This window comes from Spodoptera frugiperda, chromosome 15, assembly GCF_023101765.2.
Source record: "Spodoptera frugiperda isolate SF20-4 chromosome 15, AGI-APGP_CSIRO_Sfru_2.0, whole genome shotgun sequence".
Classification (NCBI taxonomy): Eukaryota; Metazoa; Arthropoda; class Insecta; order Lepidoptera; family Noctuidae; genus Spodoptera; species Spodoptera frugiperda.
In genome coordinates this window covers 387,601-411,115 of record NC_064226.1, presented here as the reverse complement: position 1 = coordinate 411,115, position 23,515 = coordinate 387,601, and the positions used below count along the sequence as shown (strand labels likewise).

Here is a 23,515-nt window from a genome sequence, read left to right as displayed (position 1 = left end):
ATTTTTAAGATGTGGAGACGTTGCGTAGCCTTCTCTAGTAACGAGTAGAGCTTTTCTCAGAATATTAACACGTGTTAAACGTTGTTTTTAGTTATTAACCAATAAAAACTCTAATACCTCTCCTGAGAGGCTATAGTATTCCCAAGTCATGGTATCTCAAACCACAGTCAGCAGTCGTGAACATAAGCCGGTGGCACATAAATCCTCCTATCGTCACAAACTTGTTCTCAAGGTCCCTCCCAATCTTTACGATTTTCCTTATAAGGCTCAGCCATCAAGCTAATCCCATAAAAATCTTTCAAACTTATAATGAATTTATTCAAACATTTCGTTCCAACTTTTCTCTTCGTTATACATTTAAAGGCTCTTTTCTTTTATTTTTAGAGTATGAAACAAAGAATTTTAATGATCGTGATTGTTATCAATTTCATTTTGAATTGAATACAATAATAATAATCGAATTGACTTAATTTGTCTCGTACACAGTTAAAAAGAGGCAGCAGATATATTACAGTTAAAAAGAGGAGAGAGCAGAGAGGCGAGGCTAACGTGACGATAAAATACGAGTAGACATAGTTAATCCAGAACTAAGACCAAAATAATATAAGTTATATTTATACCTTTTTGGATTTTATATATTTATTTCACATCAACAGCCCATATGTGGCTGCTTACTGCTGACCAAAGGCCTCTTTTCACACTCCGGAGTGTGAGCATTAATCACCAAACTTGCTCAATGCGGGTAGGCGATTTCACCAACACTAAAAAGGGTTTTGTCTCATTATCATTATAATTTGCGAACGGCGAACGCACACTGTTAGCTCTTAAACAAATTATACTTTTTGTAGCAACCTTAGAATATTATAATATAACTAATGTACCAAAGTACGCAGAATATTTCGTTACCTATGAGTCACCAATAGCGTCCACGTTCAGTAATAATTACGGTAATTACGCATTACAATTACAACCGTAGGTAACTCATTCAAATAATTCAAGTACATGATCACTTACGTATGAGTAGACATCGATAGTATAGGAATTAACTCTCTTCTAGAAACTATTTAAAATTGTAATATGTCATAGTGAGAGTATAAAAAGAATATAAAAAAAATATTAATATCTGAACGGTTGGCGCAGTGACTAGGAAATCGGTTGCTTGATGCTACGCGAGGACGGTTCAATTCTCACAGGGAACAATTCATGTTCATTCCCAAGTCGCAAATCGAACTTAAGATACTGTGTTTCAAAAATACCCTTCAGTACAGATATTAATTTGTACAGCTTTTTTTTTTAGAGGGGGAAAATCATCCAATGACTTCTCCCGCCTTGGGTGAGGCGGGAGGGAGTGTCAGACTCTTACTGACTAAAAACCACCCCGTTCCTTCTCCTGCTTTGAGCCGGAGCCCCGGTAACCTTTTACGTTGTCCGCAGCTCCGGAATCTACACAGCTTAGAGTAGTATATCTATACTTCTCTACCTACCTACAATATACTTAAGGTAACTCTTACTTCCAGCTTTACAGACTTTCCAGTAGCCATTTTGTCCGTAATTAAAATGTCAGCAAACTAAACAAACCGTTTTATCCTTTATACGGGTACTCCTCATTATAGATTCCATTATCGGCTGATCAGCACTCACTGAGGCAGCTCTGGCTAATAATCGACTCGCTACCAAAGAGTTTGTATCGGATAAACTTGGAAATTCAGGGAAAACTGACAATTAATGCTAATTGAGACTGAATGAAGGGAAACTGATTGAGTTTACTTATACTGAGATTAATGGACCATTAATTATTTATATCTCATATTAATAATTGTATTTTCACTTTCGATAAGAAGCGCCATGATTCTATTTGTAAAACATTGTGTTAAAAAAGATAAAGATGTGATTTATAAGGTTAAATTTAAATCATAGGTTAATCGAGACACTAATCAAGGACATAATACTTGTGTTTATTACATGTACCATTACATTTTAGAGTTTGATTAAAATAGAAGTAAGAAATGTAAAAATCTCCCTGATCCTCATCAGATCAATTTTCCATGTATTTGTCAATTACACGGATTATTTTATTAAACAGGTACCGATTATATGAAGTACCTTTGTGTGTGAATGCATCGTGTTTTCACCTTCATTTCGTTATCACATACCTACTTGTAATGCACTTGATAATGACTAGAGGTACTTTTATGGAATGCTTGTAAATCTCAAATACATAATAATAAACAACAACAAACAATGAGCACTTGTAACGCCTCTTGTGCTTCGGGTGTCCACGGGCGCAGCGATTGTTTACCATCAAGTGATCCGATTGCCCGTTTGCCAGCTTATATCGTAAAAAGGGACGGATAAGTTATTCGTATGCAGTTAAAAAATGTAAGTTTAACTTATTACGGAGATTGAGTTAAAAATCATACAATTTAGTATAACAACAGCTACAGTCTCTGTACCTAACCATTAATATTTGACTGCACGGTTGGCGTGTTGGCTGGGTGACCGGCTGTCGCGCAACGTGTAGCGGTTTCGATTCCCGCACGGAGCAACTCTTTGTGTGGTCCACAAATTGTTGTTCCGGGTCTGGGTGTCATGTGCATGTGAATGTGAATTTGTATGTTTGTAAACGCATCCATGACATAGGAGAAAATCCGAATGTGGGGCAACGCTTTATTGTATTAAAAAAAAAGATACTAAATAACTTGTACTGGCTGTATCCTAGCTATGCAATACATCTGATCCGGAGCTGCGGACTACCTAGCGGGTTTACCGGGGCTCCGAGTCGAAAAGCAGGAGAAGGAACGGGGTGGTTTTTAGTCAGTAATAGTCTGACACTCCCTCTCGCCTTGCCTAAGGCGGGAGAAGACATTGGATGGTTTTCCCCCTCAAAAAAATAGCTATGCAATACATATAATTCAAGTCATCGGTACATCGATACTCGCCCATCCTATACTATATTTCATGGGCCAATAACTCCATGGATGTGGATTGGTACGGAGTGTGCGCTGGGCTGGATATCACGGGGCTGTACATTCAATCCCGCTGAGGAAAGGTTCACTCGGATTACAGAAACTACATCCAAGTCAATGAGTCAGCAATGTGAACCCGTACCTACTGATGTACAGAGTTGGAAAATGTATAATAGAATACTGTATGTTTGTTTGGAAATTAGCTTGTTATAATTATGTTCCGATGGTTTTGATGATAAATATGATAATATCTACCTATTCTGTTTACGGCTCTAGGTTCACTGTCGTTTATATTCGATATACTTATATAAACAACATACAACAGGAAAAGATGAATGTCATAATCATCAAAACAATCTTACGTAGTAATGTTTAATGTACAACAACACTAAGTACCGCATTTATGAAATTGTACAAGATTTACCTCGATCATGGTCATGCGCATGTCACTAACGACACCAATTTAGTTCGCGTGCGTACGCGCAACTGGAAATCGATCATTATGTGATGCGACGATTTGTTACAGAAAAAAATGTTGCTATTTATGTTATTGTCAGCCACAAGTTGTTTTAATATTAAAATAAGCAATGTGACTTTCAAGGTGAGACACACAGACTTGATTTATTCGTAATTCTTAGATAAGTACCAAAGAATTACCCATATAAACATACGAAACCTCAATTTAAACAAAAACTGTAATACCGCGGGAGTAAACTACATATGCTATGTGTATGTACAGGCATTCAGGGGCCGTTCAATTATTACGTAAGCACTATGGGGGGCGGGGGGTCTTTACTTTGCTTATTTTGGATGACATGGGGGTAGGGGAGTCTAGATGATGATTACGTCATCGGTAGTTATTTTCTTTTTTACACGAATGGCAACCCACACATTGTCTTTGCTTGAAAACGAAAAGCATTTTCGGGGATTCCCGCAAGTAATACATACATTTAGTGAACAGTGCGCGGTAATTCCCCTACTCGCTTTAGAACCGAGTAAGGGAATTACCGCGCGCTGTTCACTTGTCTAAATTTCCTCTATCAGTGTATTGTTTCGTTTGGCTGCTATAGCGAGTAGACGTATTGTAAGCATAGTAAAGCAAGTTAACATTTGTGTTACCATTCATTCCATTATCCAAAGTTTAATGTTTAAATAAGATGTCATTTCAAATAGACAAATCCAAGTTATACCAAAAATTGTTTGAAAGTTTTAAAAAATCTCATACAAGTACGAAAGTACAAAATGTACAAAAGTTAGTTAACGAAGTGTGGCGAAATTATAAATTACAAGCAAAATCCGACAAGGAACTAGATATTATTGTATCTAAGAGAATCGAAGAAGAATTGCAAGCAGCGACTAAGAATAAATCCAATTTACTACATTTTTTTTCTAAGGTGAGTGACGAAATCATTTTAGGTACCTACTAGAAATATTAGAAATCGCCAAAAAGTTTCTCTTTGCTAATTAGAAAATATTATGGCCTATCTTAAAGTATAGAGGTAATATTCATTATATAGATTTATTTCTTACTAGCTTTTGCCCGCGACTTCGTTCGCGTGGAATAGTGACTTCCGGCAAATTTTTGGTTTTAACCACATAGTTCCCGATCTCGCGGGATCTCTTCAAAAATGAGATGTGGAAGATATTCCAGGGAACTCTTCAAAAATCAACATAATGAGCTCTGCGTTTGAATTTAATAGATGTATACTCACTTAGGGCATTGAAAAAATAGTTTAAAAACGGACTTAAACTAACTTAAAACTAAAGAAAGCTACGAATTACGAATTTATAACAATTAAAAAAGAAACTATATTACAACCTATCCTCTATGCTATAATAACCAAGCTTAAACTAAATAATTTAAAAGAAACGACTTAAATCTAATCTAATTAAAAAAAAAATTAGACTTACAATTTTATTAACACGTTCACTGCGTTACGGGAAGTATTTGGTTGTAACTGAGTCTTGCTCTGTGCGGCAGCTAGTTGTCCTGGTTTTACTCTCCGTGCGGAGGTGATTTATTCAAGTATTCGTTCAAGTAAAAAAGAGACACCTATATTCCCGATGTGCTTGCTTATAGTGTATTCAAATTTAAGAATAAAAATGTACGGGAATTATTTTGTCGTAACGCACAGAAAGGTAATTATTGTACAATAGTGCGATACGGGAACTATTTGGCCGTATTCTAAACCCCGTACCGCACTGAACGTGAGCTTCATTTAGTCATAGTGCTGTGTCTAGTCGATAAGTTTTTACAGAACGCGATATTTTATCTTTCACGCGTAAGTAGGTAAATTGTAGGTACATGAACAATGAAACGTTCACGCAAAATCTTATTATGAGGAATGGTGTTAAAACAGAAGGTGAAGAGGCTAGAAACATTATTGTGCAGAATAATGGTTCCAGTTTCCAGTTCTAGTACAAAAAAAGTCCATCAAGCGAATTTTGTATATGAGAAGAAATATTAATTAATAAAAAAAAGACTGATGCTCATCCCATTACAAAAAAGGTTTTGTTGATAGTGTAATACTCTAATAAAAAATAATGAATCTAAAACAAAATAATGTTTTTGTGACACCCCATCCCTAGCAATACTACTGTTGTATGTGCCACGACAAGTATTTTCCCGTAAAATCAACCATTTTCAAAAATACCTGTAACTTTTAAGATATTACTAAGAACCCCGTGCTACTGCAGCTGTGCATACACAAGGATGTTAACTATGTATTGGTACAGAAAAAAATATCTGCTGAGGACTTTCCATGTCTCTGTGGAGGTTTAAAGTCAGGACTACATACGGGAACATAGACGTCGTAACGCACATCAGGCATTCTTGATACGGGAAGTATGTGACTTGTACAGCACTGGAAGTAAGTCTTAATCTTGGGCAGCCGCAGTGAACGTGTTAAAAAAACTAACTACAGTAACTACTAATAAGCGATATCAAACTAAACCTACGTTAAATAGGTTACCAAAAAAACCAGGAAAACCCAACAAATAAACTTATTAATTGACAAATACAACGAAACCAATTTAGAATATACGAAACAGCAGGACCACTACAGACAAATAATCATACGACTGATAATACACTTTTTCTACGATAGTACCGAAGCGCTCGGCCGATACCCAACCAAATGAATGTAACGAAACCATAGCGCGATCTATTTCGATCCGAAATCGAAAGACAACTTGGATTATTTATTTATACTCCGTTCGGGCATTTTCTTTGTACTAAAAGTTTAATTATATTGATATTATTTTTTTCATACCTTTTTACTATTTATTTACTTTTTTTCGATGAATTAAAACAATAACATGAACCGAAGTCGTGTAACGATCGACATAGAATTATTTATAAATAATTTATTTCTTATTTTTATTTTTTGATTTTTGAAATAAAAATATATTTATGTCCTTTCTAAGGTTCTAAACTATATCTGTACCAAATTTCAACCAAATCCGTCAAATAGTTGCGGAGATTAATGGTATAAGCATAGAATGTTCGACGTGATTCTTTAATTTGACATAACTTTTTTATTTATGAACCGATTGACATGAAACAAACACTAAATGTAAATTTAAGCATCCCACAATATATTCGTGAAAACCGCATCCAACTCGGATCAGCCGTTTCTGAGATTAGCGCGCACAGACGAACAGACAAACAGACAAACAGACAAACAGACAAACAGACAAACAGACAAAAAAAAAGTTAATTACATTTTTGGGTTCGACATCGACATAACAATAACCCCTGCTATTTTTTTTATTTTTATTTTCAATGTACAGACAGCACTTTTCTACGATTTTATTATATGTATAGATAATTGATTCCGTCAATTGGTCACAAAATACAGGATGTCAGTTTTATACATATATATTATATACCTACAGAAAACTATACTCTATTCAAATAGGTATTTAACAGAATGTAAACAATCTTTATATGTCTTTTTATTGAAATATGTGGTTTAAAATTGTAAACTGTGTAAAATCTGTTGTGATTCATTTAAAAACTCAACCAATATTAAAAAATTGCTTTTCTGTAAATACATAAAGGTGCGTACAAACATCGTGAGGCGTGCGCCGCGAATGGTTCGCACGTATACATGTGCCGTAGCATGCCTCAGGTTGATGTATGCGAGACGAACCATTCGCGGCGCAAGCCTCGCGATGTCTGTACGCACCTTTACAGATATCTGATTTTATAATTGCATATTTCAATAAAAAGACATATCAAGATTGTTTATATTCTTTTAAATACCTACTTGAATAGACTATAACACCCTGTATTTTGTGACCGGAACGATTTGCTCGTTTAAAGATATTAGATTTAAAGCCATAGGGTTTTGTATTTACCATATTTATTGCCATACTTTGTATTTATGTAGCTTAATAAGAGAATCTTTAGCAGAACCCATAGAAAGTTTTTATTTTTAGGCAACCTGTAAACCTGCAGAAAAAACACAAATTACACAGCCAGCTTCAAATATTAAAAAACAGGAAGAAGATAAAATAAAAACCGGTAATGAATCACAACAGCAATGCGAAATTAATAAAAATACAGATAAACAGAGACCAAAACCTTCTCAGGAAGCTATGAAAAATAAGATTGCTCTACTCGAAAAAAATTTGAATGCTTTGTATTCTGCCAGAGATACTATGTCAATCCGTGCTGAAGTTGATAAACAGATCATTAAGTTGCGCGAGGAAATAAAAACAGCAAAACAGTCTTTAAACAGGAAGGTTCAAAACGCAGTTGCCCAGAAGAAACACAGGGATGGTATGAAAAGAAAGTTAGAAGATATTTGTCATGAAAATCCAGAAATGAAAAAAAGACTATCTCTGAGGGATTCAGTGGGACGTCCTAATCTTGAAAGCAATCAACCTTTACTATTGAAAACAATCGCGGATATAGCTTTATTTGGGAGTGCAGCAGATGATAGAAGACGAACGGAATCAATTCGCAGCGTAAAAACTCTTGATGAACTCACACAAGAATTACGTAAAATGGGATTTGACATTAGTCGCAGTGGGACATATCTTCGTTTGATTCCCAGAAAATCTAATTCTGCAGAGGGACGAAGACATGTATCGACAGTCCCTGTTAAGCTCATTCGGGCTCAAACTGATCACCACAAGAGCCACTTAGATAGCAAGTTCGCTGAAACATCAATCCATTATTTTGAGAACATAGCATCCATACTAGGACCAGATCAAGTATTTTTCATATCTCAAGATGATAAAGCTCGAGTCCCTATTGGCGTAACTGCGGCAAATAAGCAAGCACCTCTTCTAATGCACATGGAATATAGAATCAAATTGCCTGATCACGATTGGGTAATCGCTGAGCGTCATAAATTAATACCATCTGTTTATGCTGGTATCAAAATCACTTCCAATATGCTAGGACAACCGCAAGCCGTTGGATATTCTGGACCAACATACATCGCTATTCGAAGTGGAAAGCATAGTTCATCTACTGCTAATACTCATGCTCAGGATTTCGAGACGCTTCTCGAACTTGAAGAGTTTCGACCATTAGCTAAAACTGACCATGGACTAGTAAAACCAGTGGTAATCATGACGGTTGATGGAGGGCCAGATGAAAATCCGCGTTATCAAAAAGTCATAGGGTTTGCTATACAACACTTTAAGCGACATGATCTCGATGCATTGTTTTTAGCTACCAATGCTCCCGGAAGAAGTGCGTATAACAGAGTAGAGCGCAGAATGGCTCCTCTTAGTCGGGAACTGGCTGGTTTAATATTGCCTCATGACCATTTTGGGTCTCATTTGGATGAACGTGGCGTTACAATTGATGAACATTTAGAAAGATCTAATTTCGAATTTGCAGGAAAAGTATTAGCTGAAGTATGGAGTTCAATGGAAATTGATGGCTATAATGTTAATGCAAAATATGTTGGGGCAGGTGAACAAGATCTTCCTGATTTTCCAGACATTAAATGGTATTCAGAACATGTGCGTGAAAGCCAATACTTGCTCCAAATTGTAAAATGTAGAAATACAGAATGCTGTCGTCCAAGAAGTGGACTATTTAGATTACTAGACAACAGGTTTCTTCCACCACCTGTAAAAGTAAAACAAACAGTTGATGACTTGGTTTTAGATGAAGGAGGGCAATTTCTTAATCTTCCAGTCAATTTAGCTCTACGCTTAAGTGCTTCACTCAAAGATTTCCTGCAAATGCCATACGATTATTTTTGTCCGACGGTACAATTGAGGCTATCAAGTCGAACATGCAAAACGTGTGGTCTTTATCATGCTTCCGTCAAGTCACTAAATCGTCACATCGAAAAGATCCATAAGAAAGTAAACACGCACACTGATAGGAAAGTTAGACCTGTAAGAGTCGCTGCTCGTCGTGCTAATGAACTGATGTGCATTATTCAAAATTTAGAGCACCATGATGTTGAATGGCTCGATGAGAATGACGTAGACATTCCAAAATCGGATGAAAGCGAGCAGACTCACAACACTGAGCAGCAATCGAAGCAATCCAATGTCATCGAAAACTTAGAATCATGGATTCGGGTTTCATGGACTGAAGACTGTTAATTTGAATTTAATATATGTACCAAAAATTTAAAATAAGTTTGTTATGTTAGTAAGATATAATATTTTTGTCCTTTACTCTATGTTGAATACCGTTTCAGTAAAATATAATCTCTATCCTAAATCTATTTTCTTATTTTTCAAATTATAATTATAACATTATAAAATTAAAAAAACAATACATTAATTGACAAATGTTTACGTAAGCATGGGGGGAGGGGTTAAAGATTTGCTTACTTTTGCTGACAAGGGGGATGGGGGTAAATAATTGCAATAAATCTGCTTACGTAATACTTGAACGGCCCCAGAGAGGTATTCCTGAAAACGTAGCCGTGGAACCCTGTTCAAATACTCCCAAAGTTCCAAGCACATCAGTTTGTAATGACAACGATATACCAAAAACAGGCACAAAAAGTTTCCTCAAAAAGCAAACTCTGAGGGTTCTAATTAACGGGTTTTTATCCTCGAGGGATAAAAGAGGAACCGCGTTTATATTAACTCTGATTTATTTGTTTTAGGACCAGGCATTCTATTTGTTTTCCGTTTTATTTTGGGAGTCCAGGGAGGAATAAAAACGGTCGAGTAATTCCTGATGCAGCTCCCTATTTTCTGTCCGATTTATAAGGATCCTATTGGCTCATGTCAGATTTTATTTGATTTATTACTTTTGTTGCAAGCATTTCTGAATTTTCATAACGTAATTCTTATTGAAAGTTCCCATAACTATTGTATTGTTGAGATTACTAACCAATACGTAAGATGTGTATATAAAATAGACCACAGAAAAGAGGTTTTACTTCATTCGAAGTCTCTATGTAGATGTTATCGAATGTCCGTAGCACACGTCCGTACAAACCTCATTTTAAAAAAATATCCTTGTGGAGGAAAGTCTTCGGTTGCCAGATTAAACTATCCTATTTCCTTTCTTAAAGTTCCTACCCATTATACTTTAAACACTATTTTTGTGCATCTTTTAGACGATTGTTTCCATAAAAAAGCTGTCTTTTCTTACTAATATGCAACATACCTGATTCCCAAAGACGCCGATACTGCAGGCAGACGAGACCTGATCAGCTCCGAACCAGACAGCGGCCAGGCGCGGCGGCACGTTGAGTATGAAGACCTGGGAGACCGCCACCACGGTCTGCCCGGTGAAGCCCAGCCAGAACATGTCCTGCGGCACGGAGAACACCTTCAGCCATGCGCCCAGACACGTGCCGAACGAACCGATGATCGTGGTCACTCGGAGGTTCTGGAAAGAGGAGATTAGGTTCAATATTGCATCGAAAAATAAAAGGTGTAACATATTTTGTTAGAAAATATTTGCACGAAATCAAAAATTAATTGATATCTCTTGTTGTTTATTTATTTAAGTCTTACTAATCTATCATCTAGAGTCATTTAATGATTACTTAAACTATTCCTTAGTAGCGATATTGTATCGAAGGACTGGGTTAAGTAACCATTAAATGACTCTGAGTACGGTGGTAAGTATAGCTGCTGCTGCAAACGAGTCTTTAGTGTCTTTTATAAGGCTTACGAACAGGTACCTACTGTATCAGAATAACATCCAATATGCACTAAAACCTCATCAACGAGAAAGTCCTTAGAGGATTACACCTTGTCGGGAAATATACAAAATAATTCCGGTTCACATTAGTAATTTGCGAGAAAATTAATGCGTAATTTAGCTTTTGGCTTATTTTTCTCGAAGTGGAACGCAGATAAAGTTATTTATATATTTTGTTGTATAAACACATAATTACTGTTTAAATTATATAAGAAAAAGGAATTAAATCCTAAATTAAAATAGAATGACTCTATTCTAATGACACTATTGATAGCCATTGCTAGTAGTGTACCTAATCATTTGTTATCTCTTTTGTCATTAAGAGAACATGTTATTGCATTTACCAGGCCATGTACCTTATATCTAAGTACTTTTCTCGGAAAGATTATGGCAAGCTACGAGAATTAGGTAAGAACTAAATTAATAAAAAACCACACATTACCTAGTGATCAGATCATTTTAATAATTACAATTCGATATGAAGTTACCTACAACAATCTGTCTTATTATTTGTTGTATTGTATTTCCTTGTTATTAATTAGTTAGAGCTATATTATGGATAATCCAATTTACCAGGTCATAAATACCACTATGAATATAAATTATTAATTCTAAGGCCATTTAGGCAAATTGTAAGACTGGTTTATCTAGGAAGTTTTTATTCGCTTCGTATTCAAATACTTAATTAATTATAGATTTTAAAAATGTATTACATTGCAACTTTGCATATTACCAGCGCCTATATGGCCAACATGGACAAATAACAAAACACATTTACTAATGTTGTACAAAAACACTGATTAATTTGATTAATTATTAAGATAAGGAACCTATAGTAGAATAACTAGTAGGTGATATAACTGCGCCGGAGTTAAACAGGTAGTAAGTGAGTACATGCACCATACTCGTATTATCTAAAATTAACCTTGTGCAGAAACAATAGCTGTCGCAAAAAGTTTAGTCCAAACTTGACTCTTTTTTGTTATGCAAATTAACATGTCTGGTTTTAGTTTTTTGTAGCACGATTAAATCTAAAACCAAATGAACAATGTAGGATACAATAATTAAACGGTACATTATAATATTAAAAACATTTCCGATAAAATAATTTTAGAAATAAAAAAAATACGATAAAAGTAATGCTCTTTTATACAAAACTTAGGTATCTTCAAATGGAAACATGTGTATTCAGTTGCTACAAAACGCGTCATATTTTTCTGCAACATGTGGCTTGCAAATGAAAAATTGGTGACAAATACTAGCCGGAATATAGGTGCTATGTATAGGTATATGCTAGATACCTAACTGCCATATTGCTGGTAATGGCCATGTTTGCGATTTTACCAGGCACTGTGATTCTGTCACGTATTGCAGAAAAATGTTATGTTAATCCTTATAATAGATAAAAATCTGTTTATCTATTATAAGGAATAACTTACTGGTAATTACTAATCCCATTAATTTGATTTATCAACCTTCAACTAAGTCACCATTGTTGTGCCGTTAAAAACTAAATTCACTATTGTTAGTGTCCAATTATTATTAACAGCTATACATAAACTGTAACTGTCAAGTCCATCACTGAAGTCTATTGTTAAAGAACAGGAAAATGGACCCCCTAAACCGTAATATTTAAATATCTATAGTTTGTAGTAACTTCTATAAGTTAATTGCATTGTTTAAATAAACTCTGTACCCTTAACTAAACCAAATCATGTATTGTATTTGATCTAACTAATATCATTGACTTGAGGAGTTTCGAGAATCAAAAGTTTTTCTTCTACTCTTACCGTACTCCCTGCTAACCCACCAAGTGTCTTATACACGGCATAATGTGAATCGTTAGCAAAAGATTTGCTTTCCACACTGTAAATCTACCGACTGTCAAAGACAATTTCATTAAATAACCCAGTGCTTAGTAATTGTTTTAGGAACAAAATCGTTACTAAGGAATAGTTTAGGTAATAATTAAATTATGTCCCCTGGGTACGACAGGTAATCACATATTCTAATATTGTTACATAACGGCACAATATGGCAGGTAACTCAGTTCACTATCCAGTTTTAAAACATGAAAATGGACAAAACAAATAAACCAAATGAAGTCGTCAGCGTTTTTCACACTGTAGTCCAGTTATAGGCAAAAATATTTGCGATACAACTTCAATAGTTGATAGATTTCATTAGAATGTTTAGATCAGTCCTTATTAGTGTTTACTACTTCGCTTAGAGTACGGAAATGTAAATATTATTTTGTCGTCAGTTAGCATTCAACAGTAATCTGAAGTGTTACTTATTATCACGATATTTAGTGGTTTACGGTAACGTTTGGATGGGGAGTTGAACTTTGTACATTAACCGAATTGAGATTTATTAATACAGTTATTGTACAGAAAACTAACTTAATACTGCTACGAGTGCTACGGCTACGAGTGCTACGAGACATTTTCACATAGGTTCCTCAATGCTAAAATGAAAAAAAACACAATTTAACAGCAATGGGCATTTAAGAAAAAGCTAAAAACTCACTTTTACTGTTTTATGTAATTGTTGATGCGAATGCGAAACCAGATAAAAAGAAGTTACTCGTTTATTTACAGGATTCAGGTCCCTTGTTTTGTTGAAAACATAAGTGAGTCAGTATATTTTACGATCAATTACGAGAAGTGCATGTTTGTGCAACTAACATGTTGTTAACACGTACAGAACTACTTTAGATATTCGAGAAAACTGCACAGAACTTACATACTTAGCAGATTATATCTAACTCTACACGAGTTAGAACTAAACTGAACTACCAGTCTTAATTAGTGCAAAAGATGAAGAATTTTCATTAAATTTGAAGTAAAAGATCAGTGCACGAAAAGTAATGTAAAGTATGCGAAAGTCTAGTAAGCTAACTGCCGCACTCAGACAGACACATTTTAATGATTACTTTATACTTAAACTTTTAGCTGTTGTAAAGATATAAGTTTCTGAAGAAAAATGTTACAAGTATTCCTAAGTAGTCCCTCTAGCTTGATTAGTCAAGCTTTACAAATTAACTGTAACGCTAGAAAAACGCGAAGCTTTCCACTATCAGACAAATTCAATAATAACAAGCCTTGCTAGTAAATAGTGACTGCAGACAGAAAAAATATATTTTCCTTAATCCAGTTCTAGATATGTCCACGATCCAATAACGGGAATGTACTCATGGTAACCAAAATATTTATTGTGTTATTTATAGCATTCGTTACTTTGCGGTCATTTCACAAACCGCGGCGAAGAAGTCATCGAGTCTACTGAATTATTCGAGTCCATTCCAAGTACTCCATCTCCAAATAAACGTTTGAACCCATCGGCTTACGAACTCTGATATTTTGCGGTAATAAAACTTTCACTGTAGGATTTTCAATTTAGGATTTGCCGTTTCGTAAAGACGTTTCATTATTTTGTTAGTTATTTCTCGGTAAGCCGCTTATCGGATCCAAACTCCTGGAGATGAGGGTGCTTGGCCAATTAATCTAGAGAATGGCGTTACTTGAAATATCTTGTGTTTACTTCAAGTGAGTATCTATGGGGATGTTCTAACTGAAACTAGTTTATAGTGTCTGTTAAGTATAGTAAAGTGACTTTTCTATTAGTCACCATTCGATACAATACGAAGTTTGAAGTTGCACCAGCATCGGAATATAAGCTCGTTTACATTGAGATTATCTATAATCTTAAAAAAAACTGTTTAATTCTATTACACTTGTGTGTTGACATTGACTTTGACTCTGTATCAACCACGAGCACACTGTAAACAAATAAACAATGCGACGCGTCACTTGCTTTATCTTGTAGTTATGGCATTTTATTTATCAGTTCCATTGACCGACAGACCAGTATAAGTAGATAGTTACTTATGATGTACAAAGTAAGGGGCTGGTGGCTTGATCTTCTGATGTGAGGAAACGTGCTGTAGGTGCACTGTTGCAGTAAACAGGAGTTAGGTCTTCTGTTAGGCCTTTGATGTGTATTTAGCTACTAGCTTCTGCCAGCGGCCTCGCCCGCGTTCCCGTGAGATATAAAGTAGCCTATAGCCTATTTGAGACCATAATATACCCCTGTTCCAAATTTCATCCCGATCCCTTCAGCCGTTTTGACGTGATTGAGGAACAAACACTGGTGATCTTCCACAATTAAAGTAGGAATTTATTGCACAACACATGCATCATTAGAAGCATTTATTTATATACTAGTGTTTATAATTATCAATATATCACCTTATTTACTTCGCATCCCGTTTCATAAATTGCCGATAACCTCGCTCTAAGAGAATATTATGAAACCGATAGCCTTTGAACTGGGCGAGACCACGTATGAACAATATTGTATTATTGTTTTATACGGAATACTTATTAAATATAATTAAGTTGTATGAACTCTCTTCTTTTTAAATAGACTTGGTTTTATTTTGTGAATGGATATATGATACGTTATTGTTTATTTAGCAGTACATAAGCACTAAACACACAGTCAAGTCCACGTCGAGTCCAGGGGAAAATAATAATGTTGATGAATCATTACTCCTATCTTCAGCTTTATCGCTTAACTGTATTTCTTTGGACAGTCCCGTGTTTGAGGAAAAGTGGCTTGAGGAAAACGATACAGAAAAATTCAAGGAATTAAATAAATAAATAAATAATGGAGTTTCTTGCTCGTTCTTCTCCATTCGAAGCTACACTTTGGAACGAGCACCTAGCTTCACTGACAGATAGACTGACGGACAATTCAATTTGACGTTTCAAAGGTGCCTAATTTAGGATTAATTGAAATAAATGCTTTGACTTTGACTTTAAAGCTATGGCTCGCAGGTGGTAAGGGAAGCAAGTAAGGATCATGGTAAGGATATTTCTCTCTCCATGTGAGTTGTGTCTGTACCGTATTGTTTAATTAAATCGTATGTGTGGTACGAAGCTGGTTCCCTTCCGTTCCTGTTTTTGTTCGCGAGCTGTGGAAACCGAGTTTAATTAAAATTGTTTTTTGAAGTAATTGCTGCTGTCGCGCTGCTGGCGCTGGTAACCGATGTCGACACCCGGGCTGTACCACGGATATTAAATAGAGATTACATTGTTAATCTTCTTATTGTTTCGTGTGTTTGTTTTATTTTTAATTGAATGTTACTTTAGTAATTACTCTGAAGCTGAAGTAAAGTTCTAATAATCTGAAGTCTGAAGAGATGCAGGTCGCACTAGAGTACAGTAGAGTAGAGAGAGAGAGACTTGAACGATCAAACGAACTACAATAGTTACGTTTTTTCAAACTGTTTACGTTATGAGTAGGTGCGCTATGTAGGTCCAGTCACTTAATGGTGGCTAGACAACCAAAGCATTGCAAGGTAATAACTATAAATAGCAAATCATATAGGATCAGAAGTCAAGTAGGCATCTAATCTATCTTCACTGCTTCCACGTAGGTAATGTCTATAGGTAATTAGGTAGGAACATCAATAAATACTCGTAGTTTACACAGTGGTGTCAAGACAAATTAATTGTAGCTTCACTCGCAGATTACAGGCACATGTTGGTGGTGAGTTATGCGCATGAGTGTTAGTTATGGAACATTAACTGTGTGGTGGGTAGAACAATGGTTCATAATTTCTAGCTTCCCGTAATTACTTGTCTGAAGTAAATAATTAGCGTAGATTGGCGTAGTCTTAGTAAAGGACTCTGAATATTTTCCTTCATAATCTTGTCGACTTCTTTTAAATTTTAGCTTTAAATCTCAGGAGTTATAAAGCGTGATTTAATGTGTACTACGTGCCTAAATAAGGTTCAGGTTCAATGTTAAAAAGATTCGACTTTGTATCCGTATCAATATTCTGATGAAGCAGACATCTAAATAATAAATTAGGTTTCCTGGAAAGCTGGCAGGTAGTAGGCAGCAGCAGGTCAGAATATAAAGTATTCAATACGCATTTTACCCTAAACACGCAACCACGCCGATGGAAATCTCGTGTAAACGTATATTTAACAAAATAATCCCAAGAATGTTCTTTTCAGGCACGGGGACTAAAGGTTTTATGAAAATTAAAGAGAAATCTTTGATATGGTTAGCATAATTGAAGTATGCTCCTGAATATGCCAGTGAATAGCTGGCTAAGGTACCGTGTATGTAATATTAAAAAAGTATATTTTATACAAGAGTTCTGCCTCGTTTCTTAAGAGAATGCTAATGTACCTAACTTAAATACCTATACAAGGTCTTGGTGAAATATCCTTGTTATATGGTTATAAAAAAATTTACTATTAGTGTAAAATTAACAGGATTTAGTCTGTCTTTCGATTCGATTCGATTTTATACTCACGTAATTTGATTGGAATTAATTACAAAATACTTACTTAAAGTGACGTTATATGATTACGAAACTGTACCTTGGTCAATCGTCAAAATAGAATCTAGACGCGAGTGTGGCACTACTTTCACTACGAGATTTACATACTTGATACATAAGCAATAAAACAACTTGCAGACGTCATAGATGTCTTAATGTCTAACCGCAAATGACTTCAAGTTACCTAACAACCATGTAGTCCAATAATGTTTCACCAGTTTTGTTGTTTATAGATAATAGTAGGTATCAAGAATATTGCGTTTATCGCCAACCGAATCTAAGTGCCCTGATTCTACACCAAACTTTCAGCTATTCTAAACAAAATAAAACAATCTGGTGGCTTCTAACTGCTGGATAAAGGACTCTATCAGAAGAAAAGTGACACTTCCCACGAAGCCATATAACTTCATGGTCTATAAAACCCCAAAAAGACCTTCGAATTTTCTAAAGAAAGGGTCAGAGGATAAATAAATGTATAATGTATGCATGCCACTGGTTTCCGCAGATCGATGGCTCATGTGGATTTATGGTCTGACGACACATAGCAGGCAGGATGTGTCTCGTCATACGTCATGCTCGGGGACGATTTATTGGAAATTGAATTTTGGATGCATGTCGCTAGTTTTGATAGAATTTGTAATAGGTATGCAGCTTTGGAAGGAAATGTCAGCCAGATACGGATGAGTTTCGTAAGATTTGATTCCTTTTTTGCCTTTCATTGATGTTGATGTCCATTTTTGATTTGATATGTTGAAAGGAATATAAAACAGTTGGCCTTGGTTACTGCTAGTCTGTATAGCTAGTCTATTAGTCAACAAACTGGATAATCTCATCTCAGTGTAATTTAAGAGCCTTAGATATCTTTGTATTTTTATCAATTACGTTGTGTAATGAAAATGTCTCTTGAAATTAAACTCCAGTAAATTCCCTTTGAACGGAGATAATATATTTTTATTTTCCTTCAGAATCCCTGCAAGGTACGCTGGAAGCATTCGCTGAGAAATTAATAAAAGCGTTTCTTGTGCAGAGATGAGGAATTCTCATATTTCCTGAGAAGCATGCCGACTGCTTTAATTGTGTCTACGAAGTTATATCTAAAGTTATTTGTATCGGTGTGAATTACATTAGAAAGCGAGTCGCTTTAAATTACTTTTCTATTGAAATGTCATATCTTGGGCACTTGAAAACTTTGTCGAATTTGATTTTAGTATCTTATTAGGCTTGGGTCACTTGGAAAACTTGATAGGAAATGAAAGAAATATTGTCACAAATCAATTGGTATAAATATAAATCTCGATTAATAGCTGGAGGCTATAAGTATATAACGAAAATAATTCTGCCATCGGCTTTGCCCGCATTCCTGTCGTATAAAAAGTATCCGATGTGATATTCCTTATTGGAGCCGACCAATCAAACTTAATCTAGACCCTGTTCCAATATATAGAATAGAAATTTCATCCTGATCCCGATCTCTTCAGCCGTTTTACTGTGATTAAGAAACAAACATACACACAAAGTCACAACCTTTCGTTTTTATAATATTAGTAAATAAATACTCGACCAAAGATAACATTATAGTTTATCGGTTATCTGGAAGCAGCGCTTACAATACAGCTGATACTGAAAGTTTCAGTTTAGCGTGAAACTGCCGACCTTCGTAGTTATGTTATGTGAGTGTAAGTTGGTGGCCGCTTGCCTTAGTGGCTGTACTTGTAACTACTTCATGATCAGGCGCTCGAGTGTGTCGGAAACTCGTATAGCCAGGATTAATTACTGCTTACTACCGATATAGTGTAGAGAACATTTTCTTTATTATTTTTTAATTTAAGTTGAAACTAATAAAGGATGAATTTAAATGTTATCCTAATATGAGATGAGAAATAAAGATAGAAAATACATTGCAAAATGGATTGCTTAACCAGAAAATGTTTTATACTCCGGGCCATGTGAGCAGAAATAAACGAATAGGTTCTTTCTGATCGTATCCTTCATATTTATTAATATTAAACAGTCACATGGAAATACAAAACGCAGAACCTTAAACTCTTTTACCAATATTTACTACTAAAAACACAAAGTTAAAGAAAATCTATAAAATTAAAATACTAGGAGAGAATAAAATACTAGGCGACAATGAAATGCTAGGTAAGTACAAAATATCACAAGGATCCAACCGCAATTAGTGAAGTGGCGAGAAAGCTGATACTACGAGTAGTATCCATTTTTCTCAGCCCCGGCGTTGCAGCAATATCCGCGAGCTGCACTTGGTAATAGATTAAAATAGTTCTGGATCACGGAGCGAGGAAATCTCGGCATTCTCGAGTTAATTGCCCGCAGACACAGCAGATACAGCAGCCATTGAGATACAGATACATTACCAGTTGTGTATTCGGTTGGAAAGTTACATACCTACCCTACTCACGTAATTATGATAAAACACATTATTTTGTGGAAAGAAAAAAGAGGTTTTGGAGGTGAACGTATTTATATAGAAAGATCACATTACCAATTAACTTTCGGAAATACGGACAACATTTTTATTTGAAATGAAATGATATTTATTTCTGTAAGTAGGTTATAAAATAACACTTTTACACGTCAATATTGCAAATAGCTAGATGAGGCCGGCATTTCCTATCCGAATACTCTGAGAAGAAATGCCAAAACAAACTCAGAGGTCATAGTCTCTTTTAAAGTCAAAACAATGAAATAGAAGGTAATGTGAGAGAACCGTGCAAGTTGGTTCTGTAGTGGTCTTTAGAGGAAAGAACCACAACAGTATGAGCGGACCTGTTCAGATGGCAATACGCATGTGTCAGTTTACAATCAGCTCAGCTAATTTGAGATAGAATATAATATTTTTTGTCATTCATTGTTGTACTGAATGTAGTAGATTATTATTTTCGTCACGATTGGCCATTCCCAACACCTCTATAATCGTGTTTTGTTTTTACAGCAATGGCCGGTAATGAGGCATCCGAAATACCTGTTTATGCAAAATGGAATGTTGCCTATTGAACGTATGTTTTTTCACATAATTATTGTGGCTTGATTGTTTTCTCACGTTTTTTGCTAATGATGCCGTTTTTGTCAATCGACTCGTCGTTCAATCTTAAGAATAATATTTTATAATGTTGATTTGATAGGTAAAATAACAAAAAAATAAGAACAATAAAACATCATTTGTCGAGGAATAATCATGACACTAAACAGGTATTTTCAATATGAAATCCATGAAGTTGTAAAGAATAAATCTAGCAACAAATTGTGTAACCGGTAAAACAATTACCGATAAGGAAAAAATGGAAGTAGTAAACGTTTACACCTACAAACATACATATACAAGATATATGTACACATACAATAATATATCCATAATAACAGAACAGAGAAAAACAAGAAGGGGGAAATAAGTCACGTTTCTCAGCAGGCAGTAGGGGGACACAGTAAACAACGATAAAAATACTATTACCGTTTATCATTAACGTAAGTTACATTTACGGCTAAATAATTATTTTACCGACATCTACGAAGTAATAGGTACCTACTATATAGGTATTAGTACTCACACACGTAAGTACTTACGTACTAAGGCATTCCTAGCTCTCCATTTAGCATTCCTAACTTAAGAACATATTTTAACTTTTACATTACCAGTTTATTAATTCTTAGGTTACAAACAAATGCCTACCTATACATAGATAAGAAAGATATAGCATAGCATTAGAAAATCAAAGGGCTTAGTATGAGTTTGTTTTACGTTTACGTAACTGCGTATGTGATTTTGGTTGGTTAGTTCATTGGAACTTGGGTGTCTTCAAGGCCCGAGTGAATAGGTTGCTTATGGGCAGATCGTACTAACCCCTCAGTAAATTCTTCAACGACTACATGCATGTCAATGCAAAGCAACACTGTTGCAAAAGTGTCCAACACTATCTTTATTTAATCTAATCTGAACCTAGAAAGTTGCTAACCATTACCTAATTTGTGAGACAACCCACATTAGACCTTGTTACAAAAATAGCATAAGTAGGTAAGCTACGTATGTGTTCCACTCCTTTTTGTGCCAAAATTATCATAGCTAAAAGGCGGATACTAATTTGCATTCAACTAACAGAGACAGTTGTACAATTTTAAAAAGAAAAAATATTTCACACTAATAAACTTCTTATCGAGGCTCTACTCGCCTATAATAGGTATTTGATATAAAATAAATTATATAAAATTCTAACACACGTTAAATGTAACACTCATTTTGCACCAAAAACTCAGTCGATTAGAGAAACATAATTCAGAACATTTGCATTGAAAGATCTCACTCAAACTCATACAATACATTCAGTATTTCCATAGAAAGTAAAGTAGAATAAGTTGTATGAATGTATGTTACTCGTATGTATGACTCGACATCAACTCATCAACTTCATAATCCGCATTACATCGCACTAACTTTTCTATGCCACTGCTCATATTATTATTGTATGAATTACAAAGTTTGGAACAAACTTTATTCATATAGGTAGATTTATGAAATTCATAAAGTAATTCACTAAAAATATCTACTCCAATAGATAATAATATGGAAATACTCGACTTACAGTAGAATTTCCCTCAGAAACGTTATCAGACTGGGCGCACCAATTAGCATTAGGCACTAGAAAAAATATACCAATTCCTGTACTTAACTCCATTCTCGAAAATTGAAACCATTTCCGTGCTTTTTAGGAAAGGTTTACGACAGAAAAAACTTTCCAAACTTAAATGAAACCTCTGTCAGTCTTCATTAAACTCAACCCTTACCAAACAGAGCGGGAACATTCCAGAAACATTCCAGATAGAGACAATTGTAGACTTCCGCATTAGGCTTTAAAAAAGAAATTTGTTCAGAAAACATTATCAAGTTATTAGACGCTGCGGAAACTAAGAGAAAGAAACAGCGATGGCAGCTGTAAGCCACACATGAGATGCATTTCCCGACACACAAAGCATTTGAGGATATCCGTCGCGAGCATTCAGCGCGAATACACTGAGAATGAGGCTTTCAGCGCTATTCAGCTTACAGGAGGTCCTAGCGCTGAATGCGAGCGAGAGATACTGGCGGCATGTTTGTAATGCCTGCACAGTGACTGGCATTCAATGTAGTTTAAGCCCGGATTAACACTACTTAAACATACGAATATCGGCATAAATATTATGAATTCGTATTGGCAGTTACGCGTAGGATTTAAACAAATCCTTCCTGCGTTAATAACACGATTTCCGTGACCAGCCGGTTGTTAAGAAGCCATATCCGGGGAATGTTCCTCCTTTATTACAATTTTCACGGGAGGCTGGACGCAGATGTCTGGATGTCACAAGCTGTCACAACTAAGATGAAAGCGTGGGCAAGGAAACCAACCTCGACCTTGAGGAAATTCGTCCCTTGGATATCCCGGAGTGAACCCGGAAAGATTGTTGAAATATAATACACAGACTGTGTTTGTGTGAGTCAAATATATTATTTTCTTAGGAAGAATATTTGCACAGTTTCGGATTATATTTGGTCTTGCTCATTTTGCGACAACGATTTATATAGCCGTCAACTTTTTCCTACCCGTATAAATCTGGCGCAATCAAATTATCTTGTCGTCAAAGGCCGTACTACAAGCGAATACTAAGAAGGGCGACAAGGGTAAAAACGTTTGCGTGCGATATCTGCTGCGACCGGCGACCGGCGAGGTTTCCCTCTACTCACTGTAGCTGTGGTAGACGGAATGTCGATACCTTTGCAATGGAATTCAATTCAAGTCAACGAATAGTCGTTGCTTTGTAGTTGTACCATCTGTAGATACTTTAGACGCATTCCATTTATACTCCTCTTTGTTTTGATTTGGTTACACGATTTGTACGACACTAGTTTTGAAACAGAAACTATCCAGGTATTGAATCAAAAAAGGAACTTGCTAAAAGGAAAAGTAAAATAGAAAGTGTTGTTTTGTCTACATTCATTTTACTAACAGACATTTTACAACTCAGCGCCTATGTAGCTATAATACATAC

General features: G+C 35.4%; 2 protein-coding genes across 3 annotated transcripts in view; one reads left to right on the top strand and one right to left on the bottom strand.

Annotated features, from left to right (window-relative positions):
• LOC118276598 (uncharacterized MFS-type transporter C09D4.1) overlaps positions 1 to 23,515 on the bottom strand; it is a 73,798-nt gene that overhangs the window by 13,910 nt on the left and 36,373 nt on the right. For both annotated transcript variants that reach the window (XM_035594947.2, XM_035594952.2), the window contains one exon: positions 10,573 to 10,797. In XM_035594947.2, the coding sequence (XP_035450840.1) occupies positions 10,573 to 10,797 (225 nt within the window). The remainder of the gene's footprint in view (positions 1 to 10,572; positions 10,798 to 23,515) is intronic.
• Positions 3,790 to 9,669, top strand: LOC126911469 (uncharacterized). The gene is made up of 2 exons (XM_050698720.1): positions 3,790 to 4,360; positions 7,410 to 9,669. Exons 1-2 carry the CDS (start codon positions 4,124 to 4,126, stop codon positions 9,546 to 9,548), a joined length of 2,376 nt encoding a protein of 791 aa, XP_050554677.1. The 5' UTR covers positions 3,790 to 4,123; the 3' UTR covers positions 9,549 to 9,669.

Excerpts from the sequence above, each read along its gene's own strand:
- LOC126911469 (XM_050698720.1), top strand. The coding sequence starts at position 4,124 with ATGTCATTTCAAATAGACAAATCCAAGTTATACCAAAAATTGTTTGAA. Across the intron at positions 4,361-7,409 it reads TACTACATTTTTTTTCTAAG|GCAACCTGTAAACCTGCAGA; the intron begins GTGAGTGACGAA and ends TTTTATTTTTAG.